Genomic DNA, 14,413 nt, shown 5'->3' on the forward strand with positions numbered 1-14,413 from the left:
TTGATCAGTATCTTAATTAACATCATTTGAAGAGACGCCTCTCTCCACACAACACTCTGATCAGTATCTTAATTAACATTGCCCTGATCAATCGTTATTGTTATTCCAGAAGTTATCCCCTACACACACAAAACAATATATGCTCTAGCTATATGTATGTATAAACAGTGTTCCCACTTTTAGTTTTGTACCTTCTGGAATGAAATAAAAATTGAGGAATCATAGTTACATTATCCGGCTGCATGTCGCAACATTTGTAGCCAGGTCAGATTTAATTCAGCCCTGAATATGTATATATACATATATCATGTATATATTAATATCATAAGGGAATTTCCGACATATATCTGTTCTTGTAGTTAACTGAAAAATCATCATAAGATAAGACAGAGAAAGGAAGAAGGTAGTTCATGGTGAAATTAATCTTTAAAAAATAGCCAATCAGTGAACAGCGAATATTTACTGTTCATAATAAAATATAAATACTTTATTTATTTGTTGTGAATTACTTTATACACTGTATAAAGTATTAATTAATTCCTCATGACTTTATTCTGATATTTAAGTTGAATAATTCATATGAACTCTTTCTGACGAACCAAGGTAGTCTCACATTTATTTATGGCTTATAAAAATTCATGGTACCTAAGTACGTGTATACTCTTTTATGGAATAAACTGTTAAAAACAACAAGAAATGTAAATATCTAATGGATTACAGAGTGATTTTTGGTTGAAATTCATGTTAAGTAACTTATTAATTAATTAGTTTTCTAAAACTCAGACTGGTTTATTGAATGTTATCTGATTATGACTTTATATTATTGGTCGAAACGTTGTAACAACCAAAATCAAAGTTGTCCCACATTAAACACTGTTGTTTTTATAATTTTGAATCACATACAACTTTTAACGACTTAACAACTAATTAACGAACAACATTTACTAACACAGTATCCTTGAAGTGCATAATGTGTTGTATTATAAAATACTTGTAGATTTAAAATAAATACAAGTACAACTTGAAATCACATATATTTCAATAATATTATTCTGAATTCTTGAACTTTGAAAGACGTCAGATAACAAAAAACACCTTCCTCAAAACAGTAAAATAGTAACTTTTTGTGTACTTAAATGTACATGTACCGCCCACCTTTGTGAAAGGTTTCGAAAATATAACTTTCTAAACAAATTTATTTTATTTTTATCTTTCCGCGCGTGCTAAGTAGTATCTAAATTTATCAATCTTAAAATCTATGTGAATATTTTAAGGTATATTCGAAAGGCTTTTCTTTGATAATCCCACTCAGTTTGATTCGCTTTAAATTTTTACATAAATCAATTTGAATTCCGCAGTAAAAGCAAAATAATGTATGTTTTTTTTAAATTCAGAATTGTAAATGAAGGCACCGCTTTAAAAGTGAATTTGTCCGAGACTGTTCAAGTTAGAACTAGTAAAGCCATTTTATTACGATTACGTATAAGTAATAGGAAACAGTGAAACAATCACTAATTAATATTTCTTTGTACAATTACAGTTGTTAAAATAATTACTAATTATGATAATTAACTACATTTATTAGAATATGTGTTTAGATAGAGTATATTAACAGTAGAAATATTATTTAATTTTTACACTTTGAATGCGTTATTTCGATTATCAGTTTTATCTTGTGGGTTTCAACATAATTTGTTGATGACTGTCTTATGTCCTTGCTATACATAAGAGCTTACAGGGAACAGCATCAGGTGGCTCTCTACTGCAGAAGCTAACAACACTCGAAGAACGAGACATAAATGAACTCTATAGTTAAAGCCATGCCAAAGTGACCAATGCTGACGATGAAGAGTGAATCATAGATCAACAGTGATTAAGAAGAAATTCATTTTAATAATTTCTACAACAAATATCAGATATGAATGTGAGACAAATGACCTTCAGAAACATTGTAGTGACTCTGAAAGCTCATAGCGGTAAAATCGAGTGTCGATACCCGTAGTGACTACAGAGCTGGTGACATTATTTTTCCTTTAACAACAACAAACCAAATCAGGGTAAGAAATAAACGTGTGAGAACTTTACTAATGTTAAAGGTTGTGATATTTCAGCCTATATTATTTAACTAAGTAAAAACAGTATGTTAAGTTGTCCAAGTCTAAAATTCAACGTCTTGTGTACTGAAATATTCATACGACTTCAAATTAATCCTTAGTACGAGATTAAAGTTAATAGTAAGTGATAGTAAGAATTCAACAATTACTGAAAGACTTTATTAACTAAAGAAAATAAGAACAACACAAGGCAGACACTTGGGATAAGAACCAAAGAAGATAAACACTTGGGATAAGAACCACACAAGGCAGACACTTGGAATAAGAACCACACAAGATAAACACTTGGGATAGAACCACACAAGGCAAACACTTGGGATAAGAACCACACAATATAAACACTTGAGATAAGAACCACACAACGCAGACACTTGGAATAAGAACCACACAAGATAAACACTTCGAATAGAAACCACTCAAGATGAACATTTGGAATAGGAACCAAACAAAATAAACACTTGGAATAGGAACCACTCAAGATAAACAATTCTAATAGGAACCAGACAAAATAAACACTTTGAATAGGAACCATGCAAGATAAGCATTTGGAATAGGAACCAGACAAAATAAACACTTTGAATAGGAACCATGCAAGATAAGCATTTGGAATAGGAACCAGACAAAATAAACACTTGGAATAAGAACCACTCAAGATAACCACTTAGAAAATGAAGAACACATGGAATAGAAACGCCACAAGATAAAGACTTGGAATATGAACCACGCAAGATAAATATTTATGGTTTGTGGCTCATGAGAGACTGGTGTAGGAAGTTCGTCCTTTACTTTAAATGGTATATCTCAAGTAAATTATCTGTAAAACGAAGACACAGGGTATGGAAATATTCGAACAAACAAGTAGTAATACTGGCACATAAACTGGTGTAATTCAGTTACCTTCTGGATATCCATTTTTTGTTACAATATCAAACTTATACTCAAACTGAACCTGGCGATGAACAAAGCTAAAGTATCAGCTTCCATTCTAAAGTTGTTCATAATGAATATTTTTCTTTTCAATTATAAAACTGATTCAATAATCATTAGAAACCTTCAATGATTTTAACAATTTTTATCGGAATAAATAAACTAGACCTCTGACTATCAGATCTTCACATATAGAGTCTGCCACCATACTCTGATTGTTTATATAACTATTAGAGTTACAAGTTAATATTTTGTGTATAAACGTGCTGATACTGTAATGTATTGTACGATATTATCCATAACATAGAAATTATAAAAATCCAAATTATTTTCTGGCAATTGTAGATGATAATAAAATTTATTAAAGAAAAATAAAACAAACAAGTACAAGTAATAACGTTTGATATTCTAAAAAAATGTAATAATCACGTTTGACATATACAAGTAGTCACCAACAATGTAAACTTGGTTAAAAACGACAAAAAGTAAGTAACAATATGAACCTCGGTTAACAAAGTAAGGCACTAAGAAACAACGAAAACATTGATTAACAACGACAAGTAGTCATTCACAATGTCAACATAAATAATAATGAAAAGTGCTCAGTAACAATGTAATCTTGGTACTAAAGTCAAGTTATCAGTAACAATGTAAACTTGGATAATAACGATAAATAATCAGTAACAATGTAAACTTGTAATCAGTGATGTCGAGAAACCCACTTAATGAGAAATTTATATGCAAAAACGGCTCGTTTGGGTTGAGAAAATATTTTACATAGAAGAGCGAACAACGTTTCGACCTTCTTCTGTCATCGTCAGGTTCACAAAGAAAGAGGTAATTGACCGGAAGATGACCACATGTTTGAAAGGGGTTGTGTAACTTTGTGTCGAAATGTAGAGGGCGGTATTAGATGTTTGAATATATAATTTTATTTATTTTATTATATTAATATAGGTATAAAGGCGTTCCTCTTTATTGGTTTATTTTGGGTTTAAGTTGTTGTATAAGTAAGGCTACTTTAATTTTGCGTTTGTTTATGTTTGTTTCTTTATTTAGTATTTGAGTGTTTTCTATGGTTATGTTGTGTTTATTTGACTTGCAGTGTTCTATGTAAAATATTTTCTCAACCCAAACGAGACGTTTTTGCATATAAATGTAAACTTGGTTTACCACGAGAAGTAGTCAGTAACAACGAAAACTTGGTTAATAACAAGAAGTGATCAGTAACAATGTAAACTTGGTTAATAACGAGAAGTAATCAGTAACAATGTAAACTTGGTTAATAACGAGAAATAGTCAGTAACAATGAAAACTTGGTTAATAACGAAAAGTAATCAGTAACAATGTAAACTTGGATAATAACGAGAAATAGTCAGTAACAATGAAAACTTGGTTAAAAACGAGAAGAAGTCAGTAACAATGTAAACTTGGTTAATAACGAGAAGTGATCAGAAACAATGTAAACTTGGATAATAACGAGAAGTGATCAGTAATAATGTAAACTTGGTTAATAACGAGAAGTAATCAGTAACAATGTAAACTTGGATGATAACGAGAAGTAATCAGTAACAATGTAAACTTGGATAATAACGAGAAGTAATCAGTAACAATGTAAACTTCGATAATAACGAGAAATAGTCAGTAACAATGTAAACTTGGTTAATAACGAGAAGTAATCAGTAACAAAGTAAACTTGGTTAATAACGAGAAGTGATCAGTAACAATGTAAACGTAAATAATAACGAGAAGTAATCAGTAACAATGTAAACTTGGATAATAACGAAAAGTGATCAGTAGCAATGTAAACTTGGGTAATAACGAGAAATGATCAGTAACAATGTAAACTTAAATAATAACGAGAAGTGATCAGTAACATTGTAAACTTGGATAATAACGAGAAATAATCAGTAACAATGTAAACTTGTAATAGTGATAACGAGAAACCCACTTGTTAAGATATTTAACAATGAAAACTTGGTTGAGAAAATAACATAGAAGAGCGAACAACGTTTCGACCTTCTTCGGTAATCGTCAGATTCACAAAGAAAGAGGTAACTAGTAACAACATGTTTGAAAGGGGTTGTGTAACTTTGGTTAATAAGGGCGGTAATAGATGTTTGTATTTATTAGTAACAATAGGTATAAAACTTTATTGGTTTATTTTGGTTAATAACGTAAGGCTTCTTTAATTTTGCGTTTGTTTATGTTTGTTTCTTTATTTAGTATTTGAGTGTTTTCTATGGTTATGTTGTGTTTATTTGACAGTGTTCTATGTAAAATATTTTCTCGTTAAAACGAGCCGTTTTCAGTAACAATGTAAACTTGGTTTACCACGAGAAGTAGTCAGTAACAATGAAAACTTGGTTAATAACAAGAAGTGATCAGTAACAATGTAAACTTGGTTAATAACGAGAAGTAATCAGTAACAATGTAAACTTGGTTAATAACGAGAAGTATTCAGTAACAATGTAAACTTGGTTAATAACGAGAAGTATTCAGTAACAATGTAAACTTGGTTAATAACGAGAAGTATTCAGTAACAATGTAAACTTAGTTAATAACGAGAAGTATTCAGTAACAATGAGAACTTGGTTAATAACGAGAAGTATTCAGTAACAATGTAATTTGGTAAATAACGAGAAGTATTCAGTAACAATGTAAACTTGGATAATAACTAGAAGTGATCAGTAACAATGTAAACGTGGATAATAACGAGAAGTGATCAGTAACAATGTAAACTTGGATAATAACGAGAAGTATTCAGTAACAATGTAATTTGGTAATAACGAGAAGTATTCAGTAACAATGTAAACTTGATTAATAAAGACAAGTACTAAGAAACAATATAACATTTATTTAATCAAACATAAGATACAAGTTCACTGATTGTGAAGATGAAAGTAAAAAAAAAAACATCAAGAACTTTTTATTCTTTCTCTTAATTTGACAGTTTGTGGCAGAGTATGTTATATGTCAGTTACTCAGGTATTAGTGGAGTTATTTTTCGGTTTTACTCTTTGTTGCAAGGTATGTTATATGTTAGTTACTCAGGTGTTAAAGGATGTATTTAGCTGTTTGGTAGTTTGTGGCTGTGTATGCCATATGTTAGATACTGAGGTGTTGGAGGACTAATTTATCTGTTTGGCAGTTTGTGGCAGGGTACGTTATAGGTTAGTTGCTGAGGTGTTAGAGGACAATTTATCTGTTTCACTGTTTGTGGTATGGTATGTTATACGTTAGTTACTCATGTGTTAGATAACTTATTTATCTGTTTTACTCTTTGTGGCAGGGTATGTTATATGTTAGTTACTCAGGTGTTAGAGGACTTATTTATCTGTTTGGCAGTTTGTGGCAGGGTAAGTTATATGTTAGTTATTGAGGTGTTAGAGCTCGTACTGATTTGTTTCAATGTTTGTGGCAGGGTACGTTAGTTGCTGAGGTGTTGGAGGACACATTTATCTGTTTCAATGTTTGTGGTATGGAGTGTTATACGTTTGTTACTCATGTGTTAGAGGATGAATTTATCTGTTTTACTGTTTGTGGCAGGGTATATTATATGTTAGCTACTAAGGCGTTAGCGGATGTATTTATCTGTTTAGCAGTTTGTCGCAGGATATGTTGTATATTAGCTACTCATATATTATATGATTTATTTATCTGTTTGACAGTTTGTGGTAGGATGTGTTATATGACAGCTACTCAGGTGTCAGAGGATTTACTGATTGTTGGCAGGGTATTTTAGCATGTAAGTTACATGGGTGTTTATTTATCTGTTTACAGTTTATTGATGGGTATGGTGTGCCTTAGCTATTCAGGTGTCAGAGAACTTACATAGTAATTATGAAAAGATGCTAGCTTGTATTTATTTTTACAGATAACTGTATTCTAATGACTGCAGTGGAATTTCATCAGTTGTCGTCTTCAAACGTGTACCTCTCATTAGCGTTTGATGACTCTTACTACGGTGCTAGTCACCACTATTTAAAAATAGCTCATTACTTCACATGGAAGTAGAAGTGATATTCACTTCACCGTACGTTGCTCTTCGAGGCTGGAAATATTACAAAGTGAAGTTAATAACAATTATATAGTATTTTAATACAAGAATGAGCTTTAATATTAATGCATTTATTTAAACAACATTCCAGAACTTTGACATCGGATGCCTTTAGAATAAACAAAACATGACATCATTATCATCCTAAATGTGCGTGTACTACAATATTATATTCAAAATCTATTACTGAAAATGTTAAGAACTAACTATTCAATCACTAAACTCGGGTATACATACAACATCATGTTCAGTACACATTATGGGGGTTTCAGTAGATAGTAGATTGATTAATTACCATATTTATTATGTCTTTCTTTACTTTCATGTTGAGTACACTTTGTGGGGATTCCAGTAGAAACTAGATTGATTAATTACCATATTTATTATGTCTATCTTTATTTTCATGTTTAGTACACTATATGGGGGTTCCAGTAAAACTAGATGAAATAACTACCATATTTATTATGTCTTTCTTTACTTTCATTTGAGTACACTTTGTGGGGGGTTTCAGTAGAAACTAGATTTATTAATTACCATATTTATTATGTCTTTCTTTACTTTCATGTTGAGTACACTTTGTGGGGGGTTTCAGTAGAAACTAGATCGATTAATTACTATATTTATTATGTCTATCTTTATTTTCATGTTTAGTACACTATATGGGGGTTTCAGTAGAAAGTAGATGAAATAATTACCATATTTATTATGTCTTTCTTTACTTTCATGTTGAGTACACTTTATGGGGTTTCAGTAGATAGTAGATGAAATAATTACCATATTTATTATGTCTTTCTTTACTTTCACGTTGCCTACACTTTATGGGGGTTTCAGTAGATAGTAGATGAAATAATTACCATATTTATTATATCTTTCTTTACCTTCATGTTGAGTACACTTTATGGGGGTTTCAGTAGATAGTAGATGAAATAATTACCATATTTATTAGGTCTTTCTTTACTTTCATGTTGAGTACACTTTATGGGGTTTCAGTAGATAGTAGATGAAATAATTACCATATTTATTCGGTCTTTCTTTACTTTCACGTTGAGTACACTTTACTGGGGTTTCAGTAGATAGTAGATGAAATAATTACCATATTTATTCGGTCTTTCTTTACTTTCATGTTGAGTACACTTTATGGGGTTTCAGAAGATAGTAGATGAAAACATTACCATATTTATTATGTCTTTCTTTACTTTCACGTTGAGTACACTTTATGGGGGTTTCAGTAGATAGTAGATGAAATAATTACCATATTTATTAGGTCTTTCTTTACTTTCATGTTGAGTACACTTTATGGGGGTTTCAGTAGATAGTAGATGAAATAATTACCATATTTATTAGGTCTTTCTTTACTTTCACGTTGAGTACACTTTATGGGGGTTTCAGTAGATAGTAGATGAAATAATTACCATATTTATTAGGTCTTTCTTTACTTTCATGTTGAGTACACTTTATGGGGGTTTCAGTAGATACTAGATGAAATAATTACCATATTTATTAGGTCTTTCTTGACTTTCACGTTGAGTACACTTTATGGGGGTTTCAGTAGATAGTAGATGAAATAATTACCATATTTATTAGGTCTTTCTTTACTTTCATGTTGAGTACACTTTATGAAGTTATCAGTATCGAAATATTGTAAAACAGGAGACGAACCATTACTGAAAAATATCCACCAAACATGTGTTGGTATCGATTACTTGACTGTGCTTCTCGAATAGCACGAGACAATCACTGTTTCGGGCAGTAACATATAATATTCTAAAGACAGTGTTTCCACTGAACTTCAAGACTAAAACAGTAGTTGAAATGCCATGACTTGAAGATAAATGGACGATTATTGGATAACAATAAAATAAAAGAACCTCTCCAAAATAATAAACATTTTGAAATAACAACCTTGATTGATGACTTGAAACATACCCCAGATCACTTTCATCAGAATCTCTCTCATCTTTCGTGTGAGGGAAAATTAGAAGACTTGTTTTCCATCAGAACTCTATTAAAACGTCTGTTTTTTCTTTTTGTTTTATGTAATATGAGTCATGTTAGATTCTCGCTCGTTTATTTGTTTGGCATTCGGCAACAGCTGAACCTAACGAAATTCCAAAACTAAATTTATATCTGTGTTCTGTAGCACTCTGTTTTTGTTTGTTTCCTTAATACAAAACCTTTTATGTCGGCACTGACAGTTGTGCATCAATAGTTCCTTTTCTGAACTTATTAAGGTTTGTATTTTAATAGTGTCTGTTCTGAACGTATTGAGGTTTGTACTTTAATAGATTCTGTTCTGAACGTATTGAGGTTTGTACTTTAATAGATTATGTTATGAACGTATTGAGATTTGTACTTTAATAGTTTCTGTTCTGAACCTATTGAGGTTTTTAGATCTCAATTCAACAGGAAGTGAAAGCTATGAGTTACAAGTTTGTACCTGAAAAAAATCATAGGTTAGATTTATAATCCCTATGCTGCGGCTAAAATTAAACACAGACACGCATATATATGTCTGCATACATTTATCTTCAGTACCACTATTTTAGACTAAATTTTAAATTCAAAATCAAAATATCAGTGTCTTGGATTCCTACATTTCCAAAATTAGAAACAACTCCAAAACAATAGGCTTAACATACCATTACGTTATCAGCTGTCGTTCGAATATAGAAAGAACTGTCTTCAGATGTTCCTTTGTGAAGGGGTATTCTCCCCATTTCGAACTCTTCATTTCTTCCTAAAGGTGATAAAGTATATTAATTTATATTTCCTAATCAGCGGTGTCACAGTAATATGAGGATTTATTTTTTATGGTGATAATATATTCAAAGGAGCTATATGACAGTTTAAAGTAAGAAAACAGAATTTACTGTTGAAGAATTCTATAGAAAAAGTAATTTTTAGGTTGATTAAAACTAAAGGTTGAAAACCGCTCGAAAGCGTCATGATATAGAAAACTGAATTACCAGCTGTAAGTCATATGAACAGGTGTGAGAAATATTCATTACAAGATACCGTGTGCAAGTTACATAAGAACAAGAAATAACGTAAATCAGCCATTACAAAATAATGTAAAACATGTTAGGTATTAATGTTATAATGTAAAACATGTTAGGTATTAATGTTATAATGTAAAACACGTTAGGTATTAATGTTATAATGTAAAACATGTTAGGTATTAATGTTATCATTTGAGTAAAGGTATAAAACATATATCATCATGTGCTACATTACCATACGTGGAACGCATATAGATATATTATCATGTGTGTAACACAGATGTGTTACATTACCACATGTGTAACTCATATATATGTTACCACGTGTGTAACGTATGTCTCTATATATATGTGTGTGTGTGTAACCTATATATATATATATACTACCACGTGTTTTAACGTATATCTATATATATATGTACTTTTCAGTGAAAATTAATACATTTTGATAAAGTTAAGTGAACAAAATCACAAGAAGGACTGCGTTAAGAACAGTAAATACAAACCTCTGACTAATTATATTAGTTTGTTATAACTTTAAACAAAACAAGCCGAACCAAAAAACACTGCAGTAATTGATAGCACAGTATACGAATTATACTAGCATGAAGCGTCCCCTACAGTTATCTAAATAAACTAGCATAGCTCCCATCACCACCTGTAATGCTGAAATGCTGGTACAAAAATTAATAATTAATAGATTTAATAAAGAAACTTTAAATAAAATCATTAAACTATTCTGTAACAAATATAAGAATGTATTAAATAAAGAAATAAAAATTAGAGAAAGTTTATTAAAAATATCAACTGTTTTTAGTTATGAATAAAGACATTAAACAACTTGGTACTACTTTATGCGGATGTACACATTGCTGCACATATAGGCTTGTTTAGAGCATGATAGTCACAATAGACTTAATAAATGGGTGGTGCTATACTAGTTTATTTATCACGTGTGTGTTTTATATATATCATTATGTGAGTGTTATATACTTATATACATAAGTTACCACCTGTGAGTTATATATATTACCATGGGTGTTGATTAAAATTGCTGGTATCACATCAGGGTCGTTGTTATCACCAAATTCCTCCACGTCCTTTTGTAGCATTGTATCGTTTCTTATAGAAAGAAATAAGAGTATTAATAGCACGTTTTACAATAACCTTTAAACTGTTATCCATTCTCAGTTATACCGTTTGTTAATCTTACGAACTTTAGGAATAACAGCTTGATATTTGTGTATACAATATCTATCTACGCCTAAGCCTAGTTCTCTAATAATTTCAGAAGTCGTGAGATTACGGTTGTGATGATGATAAAGGTACATAAGGTAATAATATAAACTAGTTATAAATATGTAAATATCTTGTCTAGTTTACTTTTGAAACAAGTTCTCACTGTGAGTCATCCTAATCTAAACTAAACTGATCAACTAGTTTAACTAAGCAGCCAACTTAAACTTGTAGTTTTCGTACCTACCAATCTTCTTGCACGTGCATTCATACAAAGTTTTATTGCTCTAAGTTACATAGTCTTCAGTTCTACTATTAATTAAGCTTGTTATTATACTTCTATAAGCTTCATCTAAAAACGCGTTATTCTAACTTGAGTGATTTTTTAGAGCCTAAAGGTACCGAGCATCCATATAATGGACACTTCTGTGTTTTCTACTCTAAAGTTTTTGGGAATGTTTCTTTTATTACTAAACACTCATTCGACAAAACGAAATGTTTCTTACAAATTTGATACGTATTTCTAGAAAACAAATTTTAAAAAATCGCTACCGTCTTTTCCGACGCTATTCTCGGTTAGTAATGATTAGTTGATCTAGTATACAATTACTTACATAAACGCCAATGTTTTTATTTAATAATGACTAAACCCGTACACTACATTTCAAACAAACTTTGAATTTTATTAAATCACATGAAGCACGGCATGGCTAGGTGTTTAGGGCGTTGAGGTTCGCGGGTTTGAATCCTGGTCACTCCATACATGTTTGCCCTTTCAGCCACGGGGGCGTTATAATGTTACGATCAATTTCACTATTTGTTGGTAAAAGAATAGCCCAACAGTTGGCGGTGAATGGTGATGACTATCTGCCTTTCCTCTAGTCTTACACTATTAAATTAGGTACGGCTAGTGCAGATAGCCCTCGTGTAGCTTTGCGCGAAATTGAAAAACAACAACAAATCACATTAAAGAAAACGGATCACACAGTGAAATATAAATGCTTTTAAATTTGAATTTTTTTATATGTTGAAAGCAAATCTACTTTACCGCAGTACAGGCTGACTGTAACCTCTATGTGTACATAACTAAGTGCATAAAAACGGTTGTGGAACGATACAAGTCGACACAGTGAATAATGATCAATTCTGTCTTTGAAAAAACAAACAAAGATAAAAGCACATACATTACAAATGTTTGGTTTCGTTTGAATTTCGCACAAAGTTACTCAAGGGCTATCTGCGCTAGCCGTCCCTAGTGTAAGACTAGAGGGAAGACAGCTAGTCATCACCATCCACCGCCAACTCTTGGGTTACTCTTTTACCAACGAATAGTGGAATTGACCGTCACATTATAACGTCCCCACGGCTGAAAGAGCAAACATGTTTGGTGTGACGGGGATTCGAACCCGTGACTCTCAGATTACGAGTCGATCGCCTTAACACACTTGGCCATGCCGGGCCTTCCTCGTAGTTAACCAAGTTAAAATGAAGACAAGGTAAGAAGATATTTTGGAAGGACACAAATAGTTCTCGTTTGACCTAATGGTTTTTAGTGTGTTTTGTTTTTATAAATAGTCTTCGTTTGACCTAATGGTTTTTTAGTGTGTTTTGTTTTAATAAATAGTCTTCGTTTGACTTAATGGTTCTTTAGTGTGTTTTGTTTTTATAAATAATCTTCGTTTGACCGAATGGTTTTTTTAGTGTGTTTTGTTTTAATAAATAGTCTTCGTTTGACTTAATGGTTTTTAGTGTGTTTTGTTTTTATAAATAGTCTTCGTTTGACCTAATGGTTTTTTAGTGTGTTTTGTTTTAATAAATAGTCTTCGTTTGACCTAATGGTTCTTTAGTGTGTTTTGTTTTAATAAAAGTCTTCGTTTGACCGAATGGTTTTTTTAGTGTGTTTTGTTTTAATAAATAGTCTTCGTTTGACTTAATGGTTTTAGTGTGTTTTGTTTTTATAAATAGTCTTCGTTTGACCTAATGGTTTTTTAGTGTGTTTTGTTTTAATAAATAGTCTTCGTTTGACCTAATGGTTCTTTAGTGTGTTTTGTTTTAATAAAAAGTCTTCGTTTGACCTAATGGTTCTTTAATGTGTTTTGTTTTTATAAATAGTCTTCGTTTGGCCTAATGGTTCTTTAATGTGTTTTGTTTTTATAAATAGTCTTCGTTTGACCTAATGGTTCTTTAATGTGTTTTGTTTTTATAAATAGTCTTCGTTTGGCCTAATGGTTCTTTAGTGTGTTTTGTTTTAATAAATAGTCTTCGTTTGACCTAATGGTTCTTTAATGTGTTTTGTTTTTATAAATAGTCTTCGTTTGACCTACTGGTTCTTTAGTGTGTTTTGTTTTAATAAAAAGTCTTCGTTTGACCTAATGGTTCTTTAATGTGTTTTGTTTTTATAAATAGTCTTCGTTTGGCCTAATGGTTCTTTAGTGTGTTTTGTTTTAATAAATAGTCTTCGTTTGACCTAATGGTTCTTTAATGTGTTTTGTTTTTATAAATAGTCTTCGTTTGACCTAATGGTTCTTTAGTGTGTTTTGTTTTAATAAAAAGTCTTCGTTTGACCTAATGGTTCTTTAATGTGTTTTGTTTTTATAAATAGTCTTCGTTTGGCCTAATGGTTCTTTAGTGTGTTTTGTTTTTATAAATAGTCTTCGTTTGACCTAATGGTTCTTTAATGTGTTTTGTTTTTATAAATGGTCTTCGTTTGACCTAATGGTTCTTTAGTGTGTTAATATTATTCTTAGAACATTCAACTTTTCAATCTGTGATACATTTAGGCTTTGTGTGTTCGTATTTATTGTATATATTTAAGCTTAGTGTGTATACCATGTTCGTATTTATTGTATATTAACCACGCTTATCTATTTTTCTTGTATACTGAGATCAGTTTTACAACTGTTAAGTACATCTATTATTAGTCCATTGTTTTTACTTTTAAACATGTTTCGTTTTTAGAACTGTAATGTGACTTCAAGTTGTTACTGAAGTTGTTCAGTTGTTAGTTCAGGCGACAAATCAAGCCCCGAATCTTAGTGTTGTAAGTCCGGAGACTTACCTCTAACCAACAGACGGAT

At 31.1% G+C, this 14,413-nt stretch overlaps 1 protein-coding gene across 1 annotated transcript in view; it reads right to left on the reverse strand.

The window, feature by feature from the left end:
- Positions 1–5,995: 5,995 nt before the first annotated feature.
- The window catches only part of LOC143233413 (synaptogenesis protein syg-2-like), a 137,691-nt gene continuing 129,273 nt past the window's right edge, over positions 5,996–14,413 (reverse strand). The window contains exons 11-13 of the mRNA XM_076469625.1: positions 11,134–11,222; positions 9,741–9,838; positions 5,996–7,095 (exon numbers count right to left, since the gene is read on the reverse strand). Coding sequence (XP_076325740.1) covers positions 7,045–7,095; positions 9,741–9,838; positions 11,134–11,222 — 238 coding nt within the window. The 3' untranslated portion in view covers positions 5,996–7,044. The remainder of the gene's footprint in view (positions 7,096–9,740; positions 9,839–11,133; positions 11,223–14,413) is intronic.

This window comes from Tachypleus tridentatus, chromosome 12 (assembly GCF_004210375.1).
Source record: "Tachypleus tridentatus isolate NWPU-2018 chromosome 12, ASM421037v1, whole genome shotgun sequence".
Lineage (NCBI taxonomy): Eukaryota > Metazoa > Arthropoda > Merostomata > Xiphosura > Limulidae > Tachypleus > Tachypleus tridentatus.